The sequence below is a fragment of the Motacilla alba genome, chromosome 5 (assembly GCF_015832195.1).
Source record: "Motacilla alba alba isolate MOTALB_02 chromosome 5, Motacilla_alba_V1.0_pri, whole genome shotgun sequence".
Classification (NCBI taxonomy): Eukaryota; Metazoa; Chordata; class Aves; order Passeriformes; family Motacillidae; genus Motacilla; species Motacilla alba.
This window is the reverse complement of record NC_052020.1, coordinates 45,908,435-45,935,938: the sequence shown is the minus strand read 5'-3', so window position 1 is coordinate 45,935,938 and position 27,504 is coordinate 45,908,435. Positions and strand designations below refer to the sequence as shown.

Here is a 27,504-nt window from a genome sequence, read left to right as displayed (position 1 = left end):
ACATTCGCACAAAACTCAGTATGTGTACGTGTCTCCAGAATCATATATATATATCCATTTCTTGTTACAGGACAGTATTTCTTACTGTGGGATGCCCAGAAGGCAAGGGCAGCAAGTGAACTTAAGTGAGATGGGGATGGCACAGGAGAGGGCAAATCCCCCAGTGTCCTGGGATGGAGGATGTCCGGGGGCTGCCCCAGGTCCCCTCCTGGACCCGCTTGCTTCGGGTGGGTGCTGATTGCTCAGCACCGTGAAGCACCATCGCTTTTCGGCCTGGCAGCTCCGGGCTGGCAGCTTACAAAGGGATCGGACGCCAGCGAGGGGTCTCCGTGGGGTGGGACTGAGGACGAGCTCCTGTGTCACCGCCCCGCTGGCAGCGAGTCGGGCCCATGAGGGAGGCTGTGCTTGGCAGCTTGACCCGGTAATTGCCTGTGGCTTGCGCCGGGCCTGCCTTTGCCGAGGTGCAAATGACTGGCAGTAAGCTCTGTGAATAGCCCAGCGGCAGCTGCAAATAACTGTGTTTCCTCTCCCTAGGTACCCGGACCCCCCTCCGAGGGGGGCGCGGTAACTCTCCAGATGGAAAGGCTGTTTGCCTTTGAAAACCAATGAACATAGAAAATCTAGAAAGGGAACGGTGAGAGCCCAGAGGCTATTTTGAGGACGTGGCTTCCTTTTCCTTCCCTCTCATTTTATTCACTGCTAGATTCCGTGGGCATCTTTCTTTTTCTCCTTTGTGTCTTCTGTTGTAACTGCAATTCAGTGCCAGTGGTAAACTGGTGATTATCGCAGTAAATGCTGGGAGTGTTTTCCTTCCAAAGGGTGCTTGGGTTACCTTGAGAAAGTCACTTGACATTTATTGCAGCTTCACCTGTAAAGTGCAAGAAATGTTGAATGTCTTGAAAATTCCCTTCGTGTTCCCTGCCAGGGGCAATCTGCTAGCTATAAAGAGAAACACCACCGTTCGCTTGTGCATGGGAGACCCATCTGATCTGCCTTGAAGCTTCTCCCTTAACTTAAGAAAAAAATTGAGACTGTTACTTTCAGTGGCGAAGCACCTGGCAAAGGGTGTGTGGCTGTTTGTTGAACGTGTTAATATTGGGTAAATTAGATGATAGTGATAATGCAGTGATACATTGGAGTAATGATATGTTGGATATAAATTCTGCTTCAGAGTTGTTGGAAAGCTTATAGCATTAACCTGCAATAATACCTGTTAGAGGTTTTTTAGGAGTATTTGAGAGGGGCATGCCTGAACTGCAAGGACTCTTTCTCTCTGCATTAATGGTATCTAAGTTTTTAGTGCCTTAGGTAACTGGTTGGTAATGCGAGTTTGCATACAGGAGACCATCAGGTGGTTGTAGCAGAAAGCACCTAACGTAATCAAATGTTTAGAAAGTATGGATTCTTTAGGTTTTGTTTCAACCTACAGACCTTCCCAGTAAAAACTTCCCCAATCACCTCATTTGTCCCATAGCACCACACTGTTGGATCAGGCATCCTTGTAGGGTAGAACAGCTTGTTCCCTGTACCCTCTCCTCTTCAGGCCAGCTGAAATCCTCCCTCTTCTGTAAATCCAACATGGGTTTTTGCATGGTCATCTGCAAATGCCTCAAGAACCTCTCTTGCCCAGGCTGCATTCTCTGTTGTAGTTAGGTAATAAGCTGATGGCATAGTGACTTGTGTGCGTGCTTCCTTAAACATTAATTTGTTGTCCAGTACTAGGTTGCATGTAAGCTGCCCAAACACAAGTTTGAAGCTTGTGTGGAGACTCATGGTTAAAAATCTTTAAATTAGCTTTTGAAAATTAGTTGGTTTAATTTAAACTTAATTGATTTTTTTTCCCTTCATATTTATAAACATGCTAGGTGGAAAAAGTAGGACAAGTGCTGACACACCAGTTGCTCAGTTCTCTAACAGGTATTCTTCAAGTTCTGTCACAACCGTTTTCTTCACTGGAAGAAAAAAAAAGTTCTGGAAATACTGTTTTTCCTGAGTTAGACACAAAGATTTTCATGCATTTCAAAGTGATCTTAACAATAACCTAAATGTTTGTCCTGTAAAATTCCTCTTGGTCATCACTTCTTGAATACTGTCCATGTATTTACAGTTTCTCAGTTTCTAGGTGTCATTTCTGTGTTTCTCCAGTGCTACCCCTTCTGGTTTCTGAAAATGGTTTACCAGTGTAATGTTAATTAAATCTGTTTGTTCAGGGAGTATTATCCTGGAAAGACCAAGCATGTTTGTGCTTGTTTCTGAGCCTTTAACTGCCTTATATTTGAGCAACTCTGAGGATGTTTGGATGTAGTGAAGGCAAAGCATGGAGCCTTTTGCTAAGGAGAAATATTTTTCTCTGTGAGCTCTGACCCCATGGCAGTCAAGATGGCTGAGACAGTAGGATGTTAATCAGCATCAGTAAGAGTGGCAGGGTAAAGCAGCTTGTTTCATTTGGTGACTGAGGTGATCAAAGGTTTTTCATGAGTTCCTGCTTCAAACAGGACATAAGAGTATCAGATTGGTAACAGTCAACTTTGATGTTTGTTTTACTTCTATTACCCTTAGTCACTGATGCAATTTGACTCATACATTCACATTAAAGTCATTTGCATCTGTTAGGCCTTCTGTTTGCTACTAAAATATTTTTCATAATACAAGAAATCATGAAATTATCCCATTTTTTGGTCCCTTCTCTGCTTTATTAATTTTTTTCTCGTTTGACAGATTTGTTTTCTTATTTAAACTTCAGCTTTGATTTGGCTTTTCAGTATTTGTACCAGAGAAACCTCAAAATTATTCCTGTTATACATGCCCCTGTGCCCTCATAGGAGTAAGGGTTTGTTTTAGAGTTTTCCCCCAGAAAACACATTCTTTTGCAAGCAATATCTGTACTAATAAATTACAAAAAGTATATGTTTGTTCTAGCTAGCTCCTGCTCATTATTCATCTTTGGGAAAGATGTACAATGTATAATGTACAGATAATATATGTATAATGAAAGATGTATAATGTACAACTGATATTCCTACATCTTCCCATCTTTGACTCCTTTTTTCCTGTACTTTTGGCTGCTGCTTTTTCAGGAGTTGTGTCATAATTGTCAGTCTAGTGGTCACCCACTTCTTTTGATTCTTGGCACTTTTTCAGAGCCTGGACCTGTGGGGTTTCACCCCCGGATTGGGATGACCCCGAAAGATGGAAAAGTCCCTCCTCCAACCCGTGCTTTCAAAGAAAGACTCAGTAGTCCTCTGTTGTCCGGTCTCAAGGTTGTTTATTGTTGGTTATCTAAAAGATTCTTCTCCCTGAACTGCTGTGGCCTGTTCAGCAGCTCAGACAAAGGCACACTGCACTCCCAGGGGGCTGGTACCATCTTTTATATCATATATTACGTACTACATGTTTATGCTTTTTCTCCAATACCTACTATCTATATTGAATAGTGACTTTCTACTCTAAACCAATCTGTGAGTGCCAACATCACCAAAGACATGGAGGCTAGGAAGGAGAAAGAAAGAGGACAGGGCACACCCAAATCCCTCCATCTTAGAACCCCTGACCCCCATGTACAAAACTTGGACCCCTGCGTACAAGGCTTAAAACCCCCTGTACAGTACTCAAAAATCCTTCCTTTCACTTCGTGACTACTTCTAATACAATACCCAAACTTGTGTGTGTGACTTGTAATTCTTCATACAGAGTTGGTAATTTGTTCCATGGGCTAAGATCAAAACCCCATGTGTGTCTTTGGCTGCATGCCAGGGTCTCAGAGCCCCCTGCCAGCGGCTCTGGCCATCCAGGGCACCCAGAGGAGAGTCCTGGGTTCCGACATGGACCCCCACTACAGTGTTGAAGTTGCAATACAGATCTTTAGTCCTGAACCTCTCTTAGTAATCCTAACAACTTGCCATATACTTGCCTTAGGTTAATTAAGTTCTGTCTTCTTCATGGCAGTATAGCAATTGTGTTAAGAAATTCAGTGTATTTTATGTGAACTGATATCCTGTGCCCAGTTAGGTGTTTGCTCTGTATGTTTCATATAAACACATAAGCCCCCCAAGTTTTAGACATGCTTGTAATAGGAGAAATGGTGAAAAACAGACCTTACACATGGAAGCAAGCAGATCTTACACCTTAGAGAAGCTTTTATTGTGTTGGTGTTTGTTGCTTGATACCAAGCTGTATTTTAATGTAATTGTTTTCACTCCAGTGATCAAGGGCAGTGGAGCAGAGTTTGTGCCTTGGAGCTCTGCATGGCTAATGTGTTATGGTATCAGGCTTCAGTGTTAACCTTAAATATAGTTGCTCAGTTTTAGAGTTTGATGTGAAATTTTTTGATTATCCCAATAAAGTATGCCCAGTGTATGGGAAAAACTGACTTCCTTTTAAACCAAGTGAGTGTGCTTGGTGCTGAGTTTCAGGGAATTCAGTGGTGCTTTAAGTCTATTCCGATGACCTGTGGTGTTTTTTTACTGTGTGAAGGTGAATTCGGTCCTTAGAGACCACTGTAGATTAGCTGGAAGTGTGTTCAACAGATGGATTGCATTTTAGCTGGTTAGATTTGTAATGTCAAGTGACAAGCCTTTAACACAGAGCATTGCATGCTCCCTGTTACTGCATAAACCACCGCAGGACAAATCTAAGATGAAATAAAATAGAAGTCAAGAGCAATTTGTCAGGACACTATTACAAACATGCGTAATCACTTGCACATGCTTTGAAAAGAGAAGTTGAGGATAAATCAAATAGGCTGTTTATATGCAGCAAAAGTAGATAAATTAGTCAAAGGTGCTGCTGGCAATAAAAGCAGGAAAACACAGTGCTCCACAATTGGATTTTCTACTCTCTGGGTCAAATCAATATTGCCACTAGCCACAACCATAGAGCTGTATGTTTTATTAACACAGATGATCAACCTGGAGTTAGTGAAACTAGGATAAAAGAAATCCACTGCTATGCATTTCATTGTTCAGAAGTAAATGTACACTTTTTTTAGATTCATTAAAAAATAAAATTTGTTTGACTGATGTGTCAGCTTCTCCATTATTTATTCCACTAAACTGAAAGTAAAACTGTGTCCTAAAATATATAAAAGTACCTTTATTTAAATACACATAGATTTTTTTTTTTTGGTGATGTGAACAGTGTGCATTGTGAAAATTTTCATCTTAAAGCAAAATGTGTTTATCAGGACTTGTTTTGCTTCCCATGCCCTCTGATATTTGGAGAGATGTATTTCTGTCTAGCCTGGATAAGTTGATTTAACCGGTTCATAAAGCAGTGAGAATGTACATGATGGATCATATTATAGCCACAGAATCTTATTTTCATTTCCTTCCCCCATTGCTTGTTACTAGCTTACGGATACCTGGGTGTATATATAACAAGTTCTTTGTTCCAGGGATGTCTCTCTGTTTGTCCAGCTCCAGTGGGTGAGATTTTGCTCCTGGATGGGGACCTCTGCACTACTTGAATACGAATAACAAAACCTGAGCAATAGCAATGAATTGGGTGGATGGTTATGCCTGGCTCCTTCTAGGTATTTTAAGAGGTTTTATATAAGTTTATTATATGCCATCCAAATCTCGTATGTGTAATTTTTAAAAATAAAAGCTGATTTTACATGGTGTATTTACACACTGATTACAGTTTTGTCATTTAGTTGGTTGTCTGCACACTGCACAGACTGAACACAATTAAGACTAGGTATGATTCCTTCACATCCCCTCCCACTGAGATCCCAGTCTACAATTGTCAGAACTGATTATTTTCAGCAGATGAGGCCACAGTTATTTTTAGTGGCTTTTGGGTTTCCACTTGAAGAGTCTTTAGAAATGTGCTTTGTAATTTGCTGGTTTTCAGAAGAAAAAAAAAAATCCTTTAAGGACAGCTAATCCTCTAGTCCATCACATAACGAGTACAATTGTTGCAGAGATGAGCAAAGTTCTTAATCAAATTTTGTCATGTATATAATGTGTTGGCAGGGAAACAGTACTGAGTCACATACGTGGTGTCATCAGGCGTGCTTGCATGGTAAGATGTACATGAAAAACACGTCAGTAAAACATTTGTGTTTCACTTCCTTGTAATTTCTGGCAACAACTTGTTTAATCTTGTCTAATCTTCTGTAAGACCCTGCCATACAGCTCACAGAATCTTGCTATGATTTCTCTGTCACCATTAATAACTCCTCAGATAATTACAACACTCCCCCCAACCTTTATGAAGTTTATATCTATTGGAAGACAAACATATTTTTTGTCCAAAATATAACCTCTTTGTAGGCTGCAAAATAGCTGTTCATTATTATTTTAATACAAAACTGGGAACTTTGAAAAAAAACCAAACCAACCCTTGTGTCACAAATTGCTGTTTAAAATGCTGTTTATTTTAAAGCTTGTTCATTAGTGTGCTTGCTCTTCCTTAGCATTCTGATTCCAGAAAAATTTAGGTTTGATTGTTCTTTGGAGTGCACTTTGCCTGGGAAACGCAGCTCCCAGCCTGTCTTTGTGGCAGCATCCAAAGGGCCCTTAAAATGTGTAGGGGCCAAGTTGCCACCCCATCCTGCTGCTAGGAGGTGTTGGGCTGGTGATGATGTCCACTGACTCCTGCTGAGACCTTCTCTAAGGATTCAGTGTTTCACCAAATGTTTCCCACTCCAAGGATGTTTGTGGCATCAGATCCATACTGAGGTTATCAGAGTAAGATGTTGGCTGTGCTGCACAGATAGGACTCTTCCGAGCTTTCCTCCTCTGTTGGCCTGAGTTGCAGAGAAAATATAAGCCAAAAATCCCTTGCTAGGTACTGTTTGCTTTTGCTGGTATAAACAAAGCTGATGGTTTTTTCCTCATGGGCATTTTAAGTAGGAAAGCACCATTTGGCTTCCAGTCAGCTGGGCAATTAGCATTTTATAGCTAAGCAATATACTTAAATGGAATTGCTTGGCTTGAGCATTGAATTACAATGGCTGTTAGACTGCCTCTCTCCTTACATAATTTATTTAGTACTCGCTTCTTGTTTAGGATTCAGGCAGAGGTTAATTTAATTCTACATGAGAAACTAGTAGTTACTCTACATTAATGCTGTGCTGTATGGTAATGCAGAGGAAGGTTTTTGTGTAAAGCTTGTGTTTGCTGGGTCTCAGCCATGGAAAGGACAATTTTATCTACTCCTTTTCTAGCAATTCATTCCTTGCAAGAGCTGTTGGCACACTTTAATTTGGACTAAAAAAGTACATCCAGGAATAGTACCTTAATATTTTATTCCATTTTATTCCATGCTGTTGTTGTGTGTGTATTTTTAAGAAGCAAATTATGTATTGAAGTATAGTATGGACCAAGGAGACTTTGTTCCTTCAAAACTACAAGAGGCCCACTTACCCTGTTACAGGTAAATAGAATGTTAATATGTGACCATGGAGAATTGAGAGGGAGAGCTTCTGCTGCATCTCTGCTGAGGATCTAAGGCAAAGAGCAAACATCCGGTGTGTTTAATCTTGGAGGGACAAAAAGAGGATGTAGAATATGCCTCAGCACTCCAGGAATGATTAGAAACTTTCAGATGGAGGGAATGAATGTGTTTATTCATGCGTTTAGTAAGCCTAAATGCTTAATTTGGTGCTTAGAATTTTATCCTTAATCTTGTATGTGTCTTGATTTTTCCTAAGGCCCTTGACTGTTAGAATCAACGTGGGGGAATTTTAGCTTTATTTTGTCTTAAGCTTCTTTTTAACAAAGTGATTGCAAAGAGCTTGCAAATGTCAAGCAAGTTCATAGCAGGGGCTTAGACACCAGAAGGCTGCTGAGAGAAACAGCATTTATATTTATGTTTAACCTTAGGATTTCTAGGTAACTGACTGATGTTTCTTGGTGTACCAGTCCTAGGAACTTTCAGCAAAGCTTACCTCTGGCTTAGGCTGCGTCCCTCTTCTTGCTGGGGCACCACGATTGTCCCAGCTGGCTTCAGGCTCCATGTCTGTGTGAGCAAGCACATCAGCTGAGGTCTGAACACCCAGTGTGACCTTCACTTCAAAAGCCCTCCCTGTCAGTACAGGGTCATGCACTGCTTGCTCAGACCTTTGTGGGCTTTATCTACTGAGATTGGGTGCCTGGCTTAAGGAGTGTAAGACTTGGCTGCTTGCTGTGATCATGGTGTTGGATGTATTACATAGAAGTATCCATTCTTGCAACCGTTGCTGCTGTCAAAAGACATTGGACAAATCTCCTCAAGCTTGAAATATCCTGATCTTTGGGTGAGGAGCATTTCAGAAACCTACAGGCACCGCACTGAGCACTGACAGGGCTTTGTTTTGATACCTTAAATAACACTTCTGATACCAACATTATTTTTTCACAAACTGTAGTCTGAGGGAGGTGGTTGCTGACTTGCAGTAGCTGGTTTCTGAGTTGGTTAAGCTGTAAATCTGGCAACTCACTTCCTAATGGTTTTAATAATCTGGGAAATTATTACCATGTGTTGTTGTTGTAACCTTTACTGTTTTAACCAAGTTGTGCTGTAAAAATGATTAAAAGGCTTCTCACTGGAGGAATTGGACTTTTTGCTTGTATAGTTGCTCTCCAGGGCACTCTGGCTTGCTGTGGGCTATTTTAAATGTTTGAAAACCCTGCTTCCCTTTCCAGCAGCTTCTTCCAAGGATGTGTTGCCCCTAGCCATGCTGATTGCCTGAGGCAGAAAGACATGCACACGCCATCTCTGCCTCTGCTGCTGAGTCTTACAGCTGTGTTTGATTTCAAGCATAACATTTATATGTAATACAATAATATAGCTTGCTGCTCCTGTGGGGAAATGGTCATTTTATCTACTATTTCTTGTTTTGTCCAGGTTAACCCAATGCCCAAAGTAGCTGTACCCTGAGAGATGGTTAGGTCCAAGGGGCCTTTTGATCCCCTGTGCCAGTTCACAGGCTGGAAACAGCCCAGCTCCCTGCCTGAAGCCGAAGTTTGGCTTCACAGGGTCCTCAAGGAGGAATGATAAGATCTGAGGGGAGCTGAGAGGCCAGGCTGAGGCACAGCAATTTACTTGTGTAAAATGTTTTTATTGTGTAATAATCTGTGTTCTTGCTGCTTCAGAGAAGGAAAACAAGAAAACATTGATAAATTATAGAAGTTGAAGAATTCCTGGTTTGCTCTTAGGTGAGGGGGATGCTAGTTCTATTTCCAGATGTGGGATTTGGGCAGTCGATCTGACACATGGTCACATTATCTCTGTCAGTCACTGAGTGTCAGCTGAGCTTCACTAATTTTCTGGGGTTTCAGTCTGGACAAAATCTGAGCTAAATTCATCAGTGTAGGAGCTTTCCCTTGACGTGTTTTATCTCTTGCTTGTGGTTGTGTGAGTGGATGGTTCACTGGTCCATTGGTTCACACATAATAGTTTATTAAACTGAGGTAACTCTGTTTCTCTGACTTTCTTTCCTGAGCTTGAAAATAGACGGCAGTGGCATTGACCTTCCTTTATAAAAAGTGTTGAGCTCTGCTGGTGAGCTGCGCTGCTTAAGTCAGGTGTTATCATCACAAGCACTAATCTGAAGGCAAAAGCAGATAATTATCTGTTTAAATATTTTACTTTAAAAATAAACGGGTCAGAGTATCACCTCTTGCAACAATTGTAATCTTTCAGTCTGAATTAACAAATGACTCTTCCAGGCTTGGGGCCATTTCAGCTTCTATTCAGTGCCTGTTAGATTCTTGCCAGAAGATGCTGAGCTCAGACAATTATGAGGGAGTTCAGTCATGGTTGTGTTGGGTGGTGTACTCAAATAATTTTGCAGGAGGAGCTCATGGGAATGTTAACAGCATAAAGGTTAGCAGTAATGTCTTTTGCATCTGCCAGTTGAAAAGCCAGCGATCTGATGGTTATACAAAGACAACACAAATTCCTTATGCATTCCTGCCTCAGTGCTGCTCAACGTGCTGGGTGACTGGTAGCAGAATTCTTTCTCCTCTTTTTTGCTATGGAAATTGCTGGTTAAAGCTCAATACTTCAGTATATGCAGCGTCTGATTTTTTTTTTTGTTCAAAGCCTCAGTGCTATGCTGTGTTGTCATAGCACATGTTGCAGTCCAGCCATGTGCTCTTACATCCAATAGATTTTGCACCTGTTACAGTAAACAAACTTTGTTTCATGTGTCTCAAATGCCCAAAATAGAAAATGCATTTGGCTAATGAGTCAGTGAGTGTTTGGTCTGCGTTAGCCAAGCTTCACATTACATAAAGGACTATAGAATCTTTTTCCTTAACAGCTCCAGAAATCCTATTAGCTGTGACACAGATATTTCTACTTTATCCAACAAGGAGTGTGTTTTGGTATGGATCAGAAGAAAAAAAATTAAATGTGTTCTGTCCAAAATATTTTTTAAAAATATGCACTCTGATTGCTTATCAAAGGCTGCAGGCTCTCTGAATTATTTCCTCCTTCAATCAGGCTTAATTTTCCTCTTGTGGTATAGCTTTAAAAGCGGAGAAATAACAATGGGTAGCTGGGAGGGGAAGTGTCTGGGTGAATGGGTGATTGTTTCGGGAAGTGTGTTTCTTTGCTGCGCTGTGGTGCTTTTTCCCCCGGTCTGAATGCTTTGCAAGTATCAATGCGTGTGCCCTTCCAGTGGCCCAGGGGTAGTCTGGGAAGTGGAGACAAGCCGGAAAAAGGCACCTGCCAAACATTTGGTTGAGTTGTATCTGTGAACTTTTGTTTCCTGAATCTCAGCACAGTGTTTCAGTCGTACAACCGTTTTCCTCCCTGGCTTTTTATGTGAAATAAAAACCTGCCTGCAAAATGTTTTATCCAGATCATCACAAGTGGGGGTGCTGGTAACTGCAAGTCAAAGCTTACAACTGTACTGCTCTGCTTTTTGTTTCTGGGGAGCATGGCTGATTGTATTACTGTACAGAATTCCCTTTGCAATGTATTTATTTGAACAATTTCAAACATTTTGCCTGCCCCAGGGCTTGTAGCCTTTCTTCCCCCTTAAGCCATTCTGTGATTTCAGAGCAGCTTCAGATAGATGCTTATTCAGATGTTGAACCTGATGTACATTCCCCCTTCTGTCATCTCCCCCAAAATAAAATGACCCTTAGGTATGTAATGAACTCAGTTTAATTCTGTTTTACTCCTGATTAAAAACAATGCATAGAAATCTAGAACTTTTTATCCAGTTTCTCTGGGCAGTGCCAGATGCCTGGTCAAGTGCTTTTCCCCACACCCACTTCCCCAACCCATCCTTAAATTTTCAGATCCATGAAATAATTTGACCAATTATTTGAGTTACTCAGACTTCACAGAGTGGCTTAGATATGTTTGAGCCAGCTGCATTTATATGCCCTGAAACCTAGCAGCAGCTGTATATTGCACATCAGATGAATACAGGTCATGCCTGGGGTAAAGGCATGAATGATTGGTGTGCCTGGCATGGTCATGCATTTATCCTGATTAGTGCCATGGGACCCTTTAAGTTCCATATTAGCCGTTGTTAAAAGAGGCGATTAGTGTATGTTAGCTGTGCAACCTGATGCTATCTTCAAATAGTGATTTCTCTCTCAAGTGGGGCTTCCTTTTGTGACCTCTGACCTACCAGTATGTTAAAAGCTTTGTATTCTTTGTGGTGGGATTGATTTGGATTCCTTCACACTGAACCTTGTTCTCTTTTGTTTAGGAGGTCCTTCAGCAGCTGATTGTAATGAATTTACCAAATGTTTTAATGATTGGCAAAGATCCTCTTTCTGGTGAGTAGTTCAGTGGGTTCTTCATCTGTCTCCTCTGTAATACTAAATAAAGTCTGTATTTTTTTTTTTGTTTTTGTTTTTTTTGTTTTATGAAACAGTTCTGTAATTCCATTCTAATTTAGGTTGGAAAACACCTTAAAGAGTCCAGCCCTTAACTCTAAACTATGTCCCTAAGCAACACATCTGTGTCTTTCAAATACTTCCAACGATGGTGACTCAACCACTTCCCCAGGCATCCTGTTCCAATCCTTGACCACTATTTCAGTGAAGGAATTTTTCCTAGTATCCACAAAAGTATTCTTAAGCCTCCCCTGGTGCAACTTGAGACCATTTCCTCTTGACCTATTGCTTGTTATATGGGAGAAGAAATCAACCCCCACCTTGCTACAACATCCTTTCAGGTAGTTGTAGAGAGCAATAAAGTCCCCCAGAGCTTCCTTTTCTCCAGGCTAAACACCCCCAGCTCCCTCAGCAGCTCCTTGTCAGACTTATGCTCCAGACCCTTCCCCAGCTCCATTGCCCTTCTCTGGACATGCTTCAGCACCTCAGTGTCTTTCTTGTGCTGGGGGGCCCAGAACTGAACACAGGATTTGAGGTGTGACCTCAGCAGGGCCAAGGTGGTGTACAAGTACAGGGAGATGATCTGTGCTCTGGTCCTGCTGGCCGTGCTATTGCTGAAGCAGGCCAGGAAGCCATTGGCCTTCTTGGCCACCTGGGCACTGCGGGATCACGTTCAGCTGCTGTCAGATGGCACCCTCAGGTCCTTTTGCACAGGGCCACTTTCTAACCACTCTGTCCCCAGCCTGTAGTGATGCCTGGGGTTGTTGTTGATCCAAGGGCAGGAACTTTACTGCTTGAAACCTCATACCACTGGTCTCAGCTCATTGATCCAGCCTGTCCAGATCCCTCTGCAGAGCCTTCCTGCCCTTCAGCAGATCAACACTCCCACCCAATTTGGTGTCATCTGCAAACTGACTGATGGTACCCTTGATCCCCTTGTCCAGATTGTTGATAAAGACATTAAACAGGGATGGCCTCAATACTGGGCACTGGGGACCCCCACTTGTGATTGGCCTCCAGCTGATTTAACTGTTTGGACTGAGAGTTGCTCCTAAGGGACTCAGTCTTCTAAATGGGCCATAATACAAACATGATTTTTAATAAACTGTATGTATTTGTAGACAAACTGCAAATATTTTACCATCTCTGAATCTCACAACTTTATGTATCTAGAATGTAACACAGAGGTATTTATATACCTGTACATATAAATATACATGTGTATTTGCGTGTGATGCATATGTATGTGTGATGAGTGAGTTCTTGCCAAAGCCAGAAGAGCAGCTGTTAGTTTGTTTGAAAGTTGTGTCTCTTCACCCCTTACTTCAAGTGACCCAGGGTGTAGTCTGCCATAGGACAAAGATGTGTTGTCCTCCAGGTGTTCTGTGTGCCTGTATAATGAGTTTAGTTCTTGCTATATGTACACACCACAGTCTTGCAGAATTGCCATAAGGTGTGAAGGAAATGTTGGCAAATGAAAAAATGAAGAAATATAAATGAGGATGGAGAGAAAAATACATACATGAAAAAAACCAGGAAAAAGTGAGGAAGAAAATGGACAAAAAGAAGAACATTTGTCTGACCACATTGTTTAGACAGTGATATCTGTTTCATGAAGTATCACATCAGAAGTAAGGTGGAAGCCAGTAAGCTCATGTCCAGAGTCCAGTGCTTTTGGTGAGACAAAAGAAAGCTTTTTAGACTGAAAATTGAGTTGACTTCTTTGAAACACATATCTGAAATGGAAAGTTTTGTTGCTGTGTTTCTTTTTTTTTTTTTCTTTCTTTCATGCCCATTCTATCTCTGCCTAAGCCCAGTGCTGGTGCCAAGGACATTGTATTTGTTTTTACCAAAGAAGGTAAACTGAATGAACCCTGTCAGCAGTGATGGGGGATGACATGCTAATCAGCATCTCCAGAATAAACAAATGGCAGAAACTTTGGCAGAAGATTGTATTTTGCTGCTCTTAGGAGCTGTAGAGTGCATATGTACAAAAAAAGCATTTGTCAGAAAAGAATATTAGCCAATGTTAAATCACTGAATCTCATACTCTTGGCACTTCTGTGTTAAAATCAAACTGAGAGTAAGAAATCCACTTCTTCAGCAAGCAGAATAAAGTCTGCAAGTCTTAATTGGGCTGTACAGGCTACTCTTAGGGGCTAAGAAGAAGGTCAAAAGACAAGAGCTGTTGTTCTTGTCGGTCATATGGGCACTGGGCTCCTTAGCATCAGGAGTGCTTCTGAATAGAAGTGTCTGGGCCAGCAAGGCAGTATCTCTGCTGGCTAAGTGTCAATGGGAAAGGCTGGCTGGTTTCTTGTCACAGCCATTCCTGAGTGACAGCTGGCAGGAGACTCATAATGTGGTAAATACAGTTTTGGTTCCTGGGAAAATGCACATTTGAAAGCTGTCCTGTATTCAGCTATAATTTGCTATTGGCCTGCTGGTTTTTGTCAGCACCTCACATCTCTCTTTGTGAAAAGTACCTGTGTCTCTTGTAGGAAAGACACTTGGTCATACATGTGTTGCTGTCTTCTAGATCCTTTAATTACAACCAGAAAACTTTCTTCTCTTTCCAATATCTTTTTAAAAGTCATGGTTTTGGGTTTTGGATTTTTTTTTTGGGGGGGAGTGGGGTGGTTTGGGGTTTCTTTTAATGTGATCTTTTAAAATTTATTTTCTCCATTGCTGACTTATCACTGGCATTATTTGGACAGAATATGAGAAGAAAGGATAAAAAATGCAAAAATGCAACTTCTGGATTGTAATGTCTAAAACTATTGGTTTATGTGTACAAAAAACCCCCAAATTTCTCATTTAGCCATATTATATAACAATTGTGGAGAACCAGTCCAAGCTTAAACAGACTAGGTGGTGAGCAAAGGAAGACTCCAGATGTATTTGCTTTAAAGAGTGTACTTAAGGATGAGAGTGTCTGAAAAGCTCATCTTAATCTTACTGTTGGGTAGGCATTCATTGGGAAGATGTGCAGGGGAAATGGTTAGAGAAATGGAGAACTAGAACTTCCCTCAGGAAGAAGAACCTGGCTGAGAAGGGAAGCTCGGAAAGAGGGAACAGGAATGAATGAGATGGCTGAGGCAAAGGTAGCAAAGCTGATGCAAAAAGCTGAATGAAGGAATAGGCTGTGATGAGCAGTGTGAGTGATGGCCAGGTGATGATGTCTTTGTTACTGTCTGTGCAGTGAGGAGTCAGAGGGAGGCAGGAACACTTGGGAGGGGAAAAACAAGCAAAACAAAGATATTCTCTCTCTCTTAGTGAGGCAGTGATGAAACCCCAGTTTTGCCTTCCTCATCCTGCAGCTAAGTTATCTCACTGAAAGGTCCCTCTTGATCAGAGGAAGAAGAATTATCCCCATGGTCACATTCCTGGAACAAATCCAGTCTTGCTTTGTACTGTTTGAGCTGGGAAGGCTCTTAATGACTGTATTGTCTCCACAGATCCAAGACCAGAGAGCCATTAGATGTGATGCACTGTGTAAAATTTCAGTGACTTACTTGTTGTAACAAGCCCTTGTGATGTTTTGCTATGCGTGCTTTTCAGGAATTTTACTTTTGCCTTCTAAAACACAGCCAAAAGGGGTGTTACAGGCATGAAATGATAAACTGAACATTGCTGAGGCTGTGAGTGCTGTTCTTGCTATTTAGTTTCCATTTGGCACTCACCGGTTGGGACTGCTGAGGGCTTCTGCTGCTCTGCTTTGAACATGAGTTATTGGAAAAACAGAACTGCCATCACAAAAAAATGCAGTAGCACTTGGGCTTTTGCATAGGAAAAGGCACATGTCTACTGGGTTTATGAGCTTTACTCACTTTCATGTCCTCTAACTAGTTTGGTTCCAGGCCATGGCAAATTTGCCTACTTCATTTGTCCATGGGCATAAAAATAGCAGAAATATTTGTGATGAAGGCCTGACTGTTTTTTAGAATATAAGAAGCTAAAAATAAACTTGAAAGTTTAATTAAAGGATTAAAAAAATCTTCCCAGGAATTTGACTTGCAGAACGATACAGCTGATGTCAGAGGATTTATTCTCTTCGCTGCACTGTGTGGTAGACAGCTACTACCATTAAATTTCCTCTTAATTTCTGTCTCTTCTCAATTCTTTTTCTTGCTGAACAGCTTTTTCAATTCATTACTGCACCACAAATCCCCCTGTGTTCAATAAGAGAATCATCAGCCTACTTATCATCTGCGACATTACTGTAATCACTTTTTCATATTATGTCTGGTTTTAGCATGCCTTATAAATGGCCACTCATTCATGTGGCCTCATGGGGAATATCAGTAATGGTTGTAACCTCCATTTGATGTATTTTAAAATTTCTCCATTTCTAGACATTCTAGCTAGTGAGTGTACTTGGAAACATATGGCAGTTAATCTTTTGGAACAGTCATAATCATGAAGGGGAGAGATTTTAGCTTGTTTCAGATCATGAATGGAAAAGAGGTTTTACTTGTCTAAAATAGACTCATTTCTGTCCCTTCAAAAAACTGTGCTATTTATAGATGCTTTTCAAATCACATGTTAAGTTTGTGAATGAGAGACCCCAAAGTCTCTGCTAACAAGTGCCTATAGAAAACTAGTTTTCATTAAAATTGTAAAAGTCTACTCTCACTTGGGTATGTTTCATGTATGGTTTCCTTCCTCATTTTGTTTCACAGTCCTTCAGAGGCACAATGGTTCATAAAATACCAAGTTAATAACAAAACTGCCTCAATAGTGTAAATTTAGCATTCAAACTTTTCTCACTGAGGATGTTGCTGGAGTTGGGAAAAACAGCACTTGAGTGTTTCACCCTCCCCATATTCTCTGCAACCCTCCAGCTGCCACGTGCGGCACTCCCTCTCCTGCACTGGATGGAGTAACATCAGAGTAGAAATATGGAGAAACAGGCAGCACATGCCCAAAATTGCACTTGCTCGGGACCCTCTTGTTCACATTTTCCTCTGATATCTTCCTACCCCTCCCCCCCCCCATTTTTATCATTGTTTGTGTTCTCTCTGTACCTTGATCCTCCTTTTTTTGTTGTTGCATCTCCTAATCCCTGTGCCCGCCTTCTCCCCGAGTCCTGCCATCTGTTTCCCAGCCTCCAGCCCCATGAGAGCAGAGGGATCTTCTGGCTCTGGCACAGGGAGGCTCCCAGGCTGTGCAAGTGGTGTCTGGGCTTTCCCTCCCTTTATTTTCCAGGAAACCTGCTGGCCCTCTCTCACGTCTGGGAGCAGATGGGCTTTCTGCAAATGCTCCAGGTGGCTGGCTAGCTCCCTTGCAGCACAAACACAGGGCCTGAGAGCAACTGCCCTGGAATTTTAAGAAAAGGAGTAAAATAGAAGTGTTTATTTCTGAATTAGCACTTGTCTAAGAGATAGTTTGACTCTTGTCCATTTTTCTTGTGGGTACCTGTCTGCAAGGAGCTCCCCTGACCAAAATGTTTGCATCCTAGGTTGCAGGAGGACAGTGTCTTGGTTAAGATCAGCTAATAAGCATGAGTAGACTCAGCAGACTTTTTTCCCAGCTGTCTGGGAAGGATTTGTGTCATCCCAGCAAGCCAGCATAGGGGAGACAGCCCATTCCTGCTTATGAGGTTGCACAAGGAACTTTACCATCCTATAAATGGGCAAGCTTTTTGAAAAATATGAGAACTGTTTAGAAGCCGTGATTGAATCAGGGATGAAGGTCACTTACTTTTCTTTAGCATTCATTGCAGGACAGAGGCAGTGTCTGGAATGTAGAACTTCACTCCAGCACTCTGTAATACTCTAGAAGTGCTTCTGACTCACTTTGTCAACCTGGGCATTCCACTGAAGTGTGTGGTAGCTCAGCTCTCCTGTGGGTGAGATGAAAGAGCAGAGGGGTAATTAATCCCTTCCTGGCTTGTTTTGAAGTTTAATTGAAAACTCTCTCTAAAGCACTTCAGGTTGGTAGAGAGGTTTTTCATACTCATACCCTATTTTTGCTAAAAATCTTCTGTAAATAGTGCTGTTCTACAAGTCTTTAAAATGTTCTTCAAACCTAGCTTGAGAATGAGTGATCTGGGAGTGCCTTTATGTCAACAAAATGTCTCCTCCCCGTGGGAAACAACTTCTGAATGAAAGCCCAAGGAATGGAACTTTGAATCACACATGGTCTTCTGAAATGCTTGTGTGGCTGGTATATCTGCTCAGTGGACCTTTAAGCCTTAGAAATGCTTCTAGTGGGTAGTACAGGCTCACTTTTATTACATGATGTAGCTTGTCTGCAAGCATAGACAAATTTATTGAGAAGGAAACCTTGGAATAATCCTGACAGCTAGATTTTCACTGCAAACTGCCAGGGGAGAGAGCAGATTGCCAAATGCTATATTTAAAGCATTAAGAAACTAGTAATTCGTGATTATCTCAAGTCTTAATTTCTCACTCTTTTCTATAAAGGAGCTTGTCCAAGCTTTCTAGATTGTCCATCCCTGCCATGGATTGCCATGTCTGCCTCCACTTCACTTCCTCATGGGAGGCCTGGAGTGGGGTAAGGTCTCTCTCAAAGGGCTATTTCCAGGCAAGGTCAGTCCCTGTTGGGAGACCAGGGTTAACCTTGATAAGTTACTTTGCTGTAATTGCCAAAGGTGTTTCACCTCACAGGGTCATGCAGCAGCACCAATGCCCATCTGTTGCCTCACTGAGAAAATAGCAGAGCCTTGGTGGAGAGAGGTAGGGTGTGGTTTGAGCGGCTTTAAGTAGCTCACATGTCTTTAGGATGGTATGGGTGCTGTAACAGTTGGGAAGTTGCCCTGGTGTTTTCTAAAATGAGTGATTTCAAGCCACTGTGCTCACCCCAAGGAGAATTGGGATGCTACAGTGCACAGACTGGAATTTATGGTTGACAGATGAAGGTGCCCAGAGCAGACACATCTTGTGTCTGGCACGATCCATAGCAAGCAGTCTGACTCCTTCAATCTCTCCATGGAGGTGTTCTGCCTGAGTAAGTTCAGGTCAATGAGTGACATGCTCACATCACTTGGTCTCCATAAGTTAATGACTTGCTTTTGTGTCCCACAGGCATGCTCTGCATTTACTACCTGGTCTGTATTGCTTCAAAGCTGATGTAGAACGAAACCCAGTGCTGAAACTACTGAGAACTCAGTTTCTGGAAAAAGTACCTTCTGACCAAACTAATAGTCTCCCAGTAGGGCTCTTAAAGGAACTGCTCATGAAGTAGCATTTTTTTTTTTTTTTTGCTGTTGGTGAAGGATTTTGTGTCATTGTCTATGCTTAAGATTGTGTTACTGAGATTTCTACAGAACAATCAGACTTTCACAGACTGAAATAGAATTTGTATATAAAATTGTAACTTTTCAGGAAAGAGGAAGTCTTGTGTGCTGCTGCATACAGGGAGAAATGTAAGAACGATTGTGTGTCTCTCAAAACCAGTTTTCAAATATTCTGCAGGGGAATAAGCTCATATTTACAGGGTGAAGTGTGAAATAGCATGTCTTAAAGATGGCTGTTTCTGTTGAAGAGAAGAATTTCTGCTTGCACAATCTTAATGGTTACTAATGTAGGACCTGGATAATGAGAATTACAGTGTTCATTCATGCAGTCTCCTGATGATTTTTGTAGGGCATTTTTGAGTCATTATAAAGATGAACGTACCTAAAAGTCGTTGGAAATTTTGTAGCTGTGTTTAAAGACTGGTTGAGGACGTTTGTGTGCCCGGAAATCAGGAAACAAGTTATTTCCTAAGCTGCCTGCACGTGGCTGTGCTGGCTTGCAAGGTTGTGGGAATGGCAGGAACCCCCGTGGTAATTTAGGTCAGTGCCTTTGTGCAGCTGTGGGGCTGTGGCAGCTTAATTGATGAGTCAGATTAACTCCCCTTCCATGGCCTTGGGTCCTGCACATGCCTTTGAGTTTCTGCCAGGGCACAGCCTCACAAGGGCATGGTGTTGGAGGAGCACAGTTGCACTCAGAAATTAGTATCTATTTAGTGATAGGAGCAATTGAGTACCCAATCAAATCGGGGTATAAAATGAAAGTGTTAGTCCCACAATTACACACCCAGGAAGAATGCAAATGTGTAGGGATGAGAGAAATGTGTATGTGGCCTGTTTTGTTTCTTTGTTTCTCTTTCCTTATCTTCCCCCAGTGTGGATGAGGACAGGCTTTTCCCGAACCTAGCTCTGTAAAGATACTTTATTTTCTCATAGAAACTCATTGCCTTCCTTTTGCCCTCTTTGTCATGCACTTTGTCTAACCTTGACATACATAATTTCCTTCACTATCCAACAATCCACATACATTTTGTTGAAACAAGCTGGTTCTAAGCTGCACCAGTTCCCCTTGAGGAACTCGAGGCTTTCCCTCTCCTGCCAGTGGGAGGTGGCAGGCAGGGCTGCTGGTCACAGCAGGGTTCCCTGCAGCAGCAGGGTTGTGTCTCCTCTCCCCACAGCTCCCAGCATATGGTCAGTATCCCTCAGCCATCCCTCATTCTCTGCCCTCTTACCACATGGGGTTTAGCTTCAAAGTGCAAACAGGCTTTGATGCAGAACGGGCAGAACCTATTTGCTGAAACATCTATCTCTCAGAGGGAATTCATATGCACAGAATGGCATTCAGCTTTGGGAAGTCTGAATGGAGACTGTTTTACAGAAGAATTTAGGGCAAGTTCTTTGTGAGTAACCCTCCTTTGCCTTGCCCATGGTGTTTTTGTTTTATTTTGATGGGGGTTTTTGGATTGGGGAGAGCTGTTGGTTTGTTGGGCTTTTTTGCACCCTTGTTAATCACAACACAAGAGGCAAGCACTGGTCATATGCATTGAAGTATTTAAAGGATTTTTTTTTCTGATATATTGATCAGAAGAGCCTTAGAAAATTCTAGGTGAGGATAGCACATCAAGTGAAAAATGTCTTGCTGGATTTGGGATTTTAAACGAGTCCATAAGAACTGCACTGTTGCATAGAAAATATGGTAACTTTATAACAGGCATATAGATATTGTTCAGGCACTTGTTCAAAGGTCTTTTTGTTTTAGGCACATACTTTGGAGATGATCACTTGCAAGTACTTATCTGTTATACATATGTACTGATGACTTTTTCTCTTCTCCAGGTAAAAGTATGGATGAAATCAAGAAACTGCTGTTGTTGGTTCTGGGATGTGCTGTGCAGGTGATAATTCATGGAAATTAAGATTTTTTTTTAATGCGTTGTTTTTCCTGGAATGAGAAAATCTACCCAAAGATCAGTGCTGTATGAACAAACCTTGAGCTCAAGACGGCTCGTGAGCTAAATTGTGAGAAACACAATATGTGAAGGAAAGAAATGCAGGGGAGAGGAAGCACATTGTGTGATAGCAGTAGCCTCAATTTGTTGCCAGTGCTAATCAGACACAGGATGTGTACTTTTTAACTTCCATAACACAGTGGGACGAGATAAGTTTTGAACAGTGTTCTTTATATCAAGATTGTTGTTGGTTTATTTTCTTACTGTTTTAAAATATAAAGTGAAACAGTACATGTTAATGCCAAACAAATAGGTTAACAAGTTTAAATATTTGTTTGATGAATCATGATTTTATTTGCACAATATTTTGATTTAATATTATGTGTCAAAAATACCAGATTAATGGATACTTTGTAAATTAGTGTGGGGATCTTGATGTGACATTTGCTTAAATAAATAAAGAGACAATGCATATGGGAAGCTCTGGGGAAATGCACAGCAGTTACCAGATAAAGAAATCAGTGTTCTGCCCACCAAACCTCTGAGGCAGTAAACAATGGCCGCATTGCAGGCGGGCCTTTGCTGATAATTGACCTTGTTTGTAGGTCTGCCTTGTGGTTTTGCCCTGCCTTGGGACACTTACCCTGCTCAGCTATGTCAGCTCAATTATGTCAGGGTAAAGCCGTCTATGTATTGTGACTCTGAACTATGCTAGTGTTGCATTGCAGCATAAAGAATTGTTTTGGCTGCTGAGCATCCTCGGTCCTCATTTGCTGGTCTGAGATTCTTCCCAAGGAAGTAAATGGTTGAGTCTCAGAACCAGGCCCCAGAAGGACACTCACTGTAAATGAGTTTAAAAACACCCTTTTAAATACTGCTGAAGTTCTTCGCAGTGTAGTGTTGTTACAAGAAGGCAATAACGTTCTTAGTGCACAATCACAGATACAGAGATAGCAGATGTCTGCCTCTTCTAAAGCCTTAAGTAAAAGATTTACTAAAATCTGTCTGAAATGTCACTCATTTTTATCCAGAATGCTTCTGGTTTTTATCTAAAGCATATGTTGATTTAGTCCGACAAACAACATTGGGTGTTGATGTAAATAGTATCTAACGTGATGCATCTCTTTTCATTGCCAAAACCAAACAAAGTGCAAACAGCAAGGCAGACAGGTTAAATGATGCAGTGTAAATGAAGGTTTACATTTGTGCAGCTCCATTAATGAAGCTGTGATGATTTCCTCTGGCTGTTTCCCCACCTCTTGATTGCATTGCATGTTGAACTTGTTTTTGAGAGTAAAATCAGCCATTTAACTTAGCCTTGATTGTACTGACTAAAAAGTTTAAATAATTTATTGCATAATTTGGTTCATGTTCCATATGGCAGTGAAGCATTATACCTTCTAGTGTGACACAGTGTAGATCTTGAACAGTTTTTTATTAGCAATGAAGGTTGTTTGAGTTTGGTTGTTTTTTTTTTTTTATTTAAATGAAAAGTGAAGCAGTAAGTTTTAGGGTATGTAGCACTGTTTCAGGGTGTGCTTTCTTTAAACAGTGTGAAAGAAAAGAAGAGTTTATTGACAGAATAAAACAACTGGATATTGAAACCCAAGCTGCTATTGTGTCACACATTCAAGAGGTAGGATTCTTAGTATTGTCTATTTTGGTGTTGTATCTCTCCCTTCTTTGACTTAACAGGATTTTTTTGCTATAAAATGTTAATGCTTCGAGTTTCATAATGGATTCATAAACTTTACAAAGAGGAAAATGGAATATGCTGCTGCACTCAAACTGCAAGATGAAAATAATTAGTGTTGGGATCATTACTTGGCTCAGTGGTCTTTTAAAAAGATGACATGGTAAATGCCTTGCTTGCTACTTAAAGGTTATGCAGAAGGAGTTGTTGTAAGGATTCATGTGCAATAGTGACAAAATGTATGTGTGTCTTAGAAGCTGCACATTCCCTAAGCCCTGTGGGAGGTGACACAGCTTGCCCAGTGACTTGTTTCAGACAGTGGCCTCTGAGCTAGATGTCTTGAAGAGCTGAAATTGAACATATGCTCTGTTTAAAAAGGTGTTTGATCCAATGGCAAACATTCTTGGATTTCTAAGGCTTCAGAAGAAGGAATGATTTACCAAAGAATACAGAAAGTCTTTTACTTTGGTGAGCCAAGTGGAAGTGCCCCTCACTGGGAATGTGTGCTGACTGTTCCCAGGTGTCAGTGCATGCTGGTTAGGAAGCCTGGTATACTCAAATTTGAGGAACAAATTGGGAAAGTTTTAAGACAGGAACTTTTTTCTTAACATTTAAAAAATAGTTCATTTTTCAGGAAAGAAAAAAAATCGTGATGAGCTAAGCACATGGTTGTAACAAAAACTGGAACAGTCATTAACTGAGCTTGAGAGATGTGCCTGATGTTTCTGCTAAATGATTCAGAGTAAATCAGTTTAGGTAGGGTAACAGTTGAAAGATACACTGCTAGCAGCAACCAGAGGTATTTCTGCAGCTGATATAGCTCCTCTCGGCTGTATCAGCTGCAAATTGCAAATGCATTGATATCAGGGATTCTTCTCAGTAATGTTCAGTGTGGGATTAGTCCCTTCTCTGTGGAAATCACCTCTAGGTCAGTAAGTCAGCTGCACACTTCTAATATGCAAGTGCCCATGCTATTGATCATAATATTTATCTGATCACTTTTAAAAATCAGACTTAATAATTATAAAAAATGTAAATACCAAAAATTTCTGGGTAGTGTTACAGTTAAAGTAGTTGCATTTATTATTTGCAGCCTGGATTTGGTAAAATGGCTATGTTTTTTAATTTATGGGTAGAAGAAATGGGGGGATGCTGCATGTACGGTGAACAAATTTTCATCTCAGCCAGTGGAAAGACATACTTTTTTGTTCCTATTCCTAGGTGACACACAATCAGGAGAATGTCTTTGACTTGCAGTGGCTGGAGCTCCCCGATATGGCCCCAGAAGAACTAGAGTCTCTTTCCAGGAATATGGTTTTCCACCTCAGGAGGCTCATTGATGAGAGAGATGAATGCACAGAAGTATGAGGACATATCTCTCCCATACAGAGCTCATGAGAAGCAGCAGATGTAGTCTCCATTCCTTCTCTTGTATCTTGTTTGTGCACTAGGTTTCTGTTTCTTCTGGACCTTTCTACTACACCTCTGAAAATTTTAGAAAGATTTTGACTTTTCCATTGATTCTTGTGTAAGCACTAAGATGTGGTGAAATGATTGGTAAAGAGGAGTTGAGCAGTCTCTCCATGAAGTGGAGACCAAATGTCTCTGCATGTCTGTCCAGTCATGCTCTCTGTTGGCTTCTAGCCATTGGGCTCCATTGTCTTCTCTAGTCTTTTTGATTCATCAGTTCCTTTCCCTTCAGATTGCTGGAGAAGCCTTCTGCTCTTCTTTAGCTTGTTAAACTTCTGTCATGCTTTTTACTGCAATTGTGTTAGTCAAAACTGTTGGTTGTTACAGGTTTTTATCAATTCTTCAAGGGAAACAGTCTACTTATTTTGAGCTTTGGAAGGGGAATGTTTTAGTGATTGGAGCGTGGTGGACATTCCTTTCCTCTTCTGTGTAGCCTTCACTTCTGGCTGTCACTTGAATTCTGTATCATGCCAGACGAGTAATTTCCCAAATCTAAAAATAATTTTTAGGTCTTTTTAAAACAATGTGTAAATACACTATTTATCTCTTGGAGCTACATAGTCTTCTGTATTTCCAGGTCATTGTAGATCTCACTCAAGAAAGAGATTATCTGCAGTCTCAGCAACCACCAAGCCCTCTGAAAGTACCAAGTCCAGATTCTTCACCAAACCCTGCAAACCCTCTTTCTAATGAAGAAAAGCAGCACCTTGCAGTTGAGCTGGCAGACACAAAGGCTAAATTGAGACGAATCCGTCAGGAGCTGTAAGTCACCATTATTTTGTGCTTCTAGAGAAACTTGCATATTAAATCTTGAACATGCTGAAAATGCAGGAGCCTGTTGGCTCCAATACACTGGCTTCCATAGGAGCTCTCAGAATCACACCTTTCAAATCAGAGCAGTAGGAAGCCAGTAGTGTGTTCCAGCTTTTCTGCTTTCATAATTGGCCTTTAAATGTAGAGTGAAGGCTACTTCCATTCTTCTTTTTGTGTCTCATCTGTCTCTTCCCCCCTTCAAAATACCAGTTGCTAGCTCTGGTTTTTAACTTGAAGTGGAAGCTATCTATGGCAGCCAGTGCACCAATGAGATTTGAACACAGGAACTTAGTATAAAAATAGGGTTGCAAATTTGGATCCATGATATGTGTATAGTATCATGAGAAAATGATGAAGCTGTCATAACAAAAAATATGCTGGGAGATTTTTCTCTTCCTTTACAGATTCCTGACAGTGTCCATATAATCCAGATTGTTTTAGGAAAGAAAAAAATTACTAAAATTTTTCTAATCCTTTTCAGGGAAGAGAAGTCTGAGCAGCTTGCAGATTCTAAACATGAAGTTGAGCAGCTCACCCTAGAGCTGCAAAAAATAAAGCAAGAGGTGAGATGGGCTCGTTTTACTGTGACAATTTTCCCTATTTAAAAAAAAAATCCTATTTCAGTGTGAGGCTAAAATTACTACTATGTCTGTTTTATACTGAGGAAATCAACTTAGTCCAGCAAGTTGTTTAAAGATTATGGTTGTGGCATAGCAGTGCTATGCTTCCCACTTAACTGTTGAGAGCAGTCTCATCTGTTCAGCTTGCAAAGAGCCTAGTAGTGCCTGAAGCTTATGCAGCATCAGGCCATAGTAATGCCAGAGGTCCAAAAGGACCCTCTCTGCCTTGTAAAGAATTTACTGGCTACTAGGAGAATTCTTATTCCTTAACCAGAGGAATACTGTTTGTTTATGATTACAATCAGTAAGTAAATGCAAAAAAAAATAAAGTTTAAAGTACATGCTTAAAAGTATTAACTTAAGTTTTTCTCCCTGCTTATCCCTGGCAGAACATGCACCTCGCCTCAGATGCTCGCTCTGCCCGAGCCTACAGAGATGAGCTGGATTCCCTGCGGGAGAGGGCAAACCGCGTGGAGAGACTGGAGATGGAGCTGGTGCGGTGCAAAGAGAAACTTCACGATGTGGAGTTCTACAAAGCTCGCATGGAGGCAAGTGAAAATTAGGAGAAAGACTTGCTGAGTAATCCTTAATGTGTGGCTTTTGTTGTGTTACTGGTTCATGTGTTATTTGTCATTGAGCTGACCGTAGCAGAACATCAGAGCAAGTGGAAGTTTCATAACACACGTCATAGCTATTGACTGAGCATTATTAAAACCTCTTTCAGTAGGGGAGGTACTTGGTGCACACAAAATAAATGCCCATTAATTTTAAAGAACTCTGCTTAGTTCAGCATTATGTGGCTAAACAGGACAGACCTTTTCTGGATGCTTTTTCTAGAGTCCAGATCTTTAGTTTAACTTTAGGTAAATTCCCTCTGTTCCAAAGCTGTTCCTTGGACAAACATTTTAAATAGCATTTATAAATTAGTTAAGTGAATGTCTGGGTGTTTTTCCTTAGGATTTTGTAGCAGATGCTACTGTTGTTACAATTTTTAGGGATGACCTCAGATCACAAATTCTAGCCACCCCTTTTTGCAACTGTTACCTGTAGTAGAAAGGAGAAAAAATTTGGATCCTCCCTAGTGTCATGAGTTGGGTATGTCAATGAGAAGTGTATGGCTTTGTTCCAGTAGTAATATCAGGTGCTTAGTCACCTGCAGCTATGCCCATCCTGGAATTATTAATTGAATTAAGTTGCAAAAGACCTTAGAGATCATCTGGCCAAACTCATTGGCTCAGCATGGCTGATGTTAAATTTAGGTAGGACTGCTCTTACTTTCTGTTCTTTCAGTTCTTTAAAGAATTCACACCAAAACTCCCAGTAATCCATATACATAACACTTCAGCCAAGGTCAAATAAATATCCTGACTGTTGAACCAAATGGAGGTTCAGTAATTGACAGCCTCACTATAATTAGATAAAATTCCAAGTCTGAGGTAGAAGAGTGATGTTGCCAGGCCTCTGGCTGAGAGCACACATCTTATTTTTCTGCTCTATAAACTCTACTTTGTAGGTTATTTTTTCCCCCTTCTTTAACCCTAGGGGGCAGCTAGCTGCTGCTTCTTATGAATAGGTTCACTAAAATGGATGGTTATTAAATGTAGTAATAGACTACAAAAGCCTGTCTTGCCTCCCGGTAATTCCCAGTTTGCATTAGGAAGAATGAAGCTCTGCCTCTCTCTGTTTTTCTTCTTCAAGCTGGCAAATCAGTCATGCTCTACCCTGGCACACTGGCTATCAGTGAGCCATCCTGATGTTCCCCTTCTGGCTGTGCACTGGAGGTGCTTAGCTTTACCTGCTGCTCAGATAATTCACCTGGAGCTCGGAGAGGAGTTTGTGTGTCCCCTTCATTTGAGATCGAGGGAGTAGCTTTCTTGATTGTCCCAGAGCCAGCAGTTTCCTGGACTGCTGTCTG

General features: G+C 41.2%; 1 protein-coding gene across 3 annotated transcripts in view; it reads left to right on the top strand.

Moving 5' to 3' along the window:
* CCDC88C (coiled-coil domain containing 88C) overlaps window positions 1–27,504 on the top strand; it is a 96,900-nt gene that overhangs the window by 27,293 nt on the left and 42,103 nt on the right. For all 3 annotated transcript variants that reach the window (XR_005257031.1, XM_038137358.1, XM_038137359.1), the window contains exons 4-10: window positions 11,660–11,729; window positions 20,881–20,939; window positions 22,546–22,629; window positions 23,908–24,048; window positions 24,734–24,918; window positions 25,451–25,532; window positions 25,979–26,137. Coding sequence is in view for 2 of the 3 variants with exons in the window: in XM_038137358.1 (XP_037993286.1) it covers window positions 11,660–11,729; window positions 20,881–20,939; window positions 22,546–22,629; window positions 23,908–24,048; window positions 24,734–24,918; window positions 25,451–25,532; window positions 25,979–26,137 (780 nt within the window). In the remaining variant the exon portion in view is untranslated. The remainder of the gene's footprint in view (window positions 1–11,659; window positions 11,730–20,880; window positions 20,940–22,545; window positions 22,630–23,907; window positions 24,049–24,733; window positions 24,919–25,450; window positions 25,533–25,978; window positions 26,138–27,504) is intronic.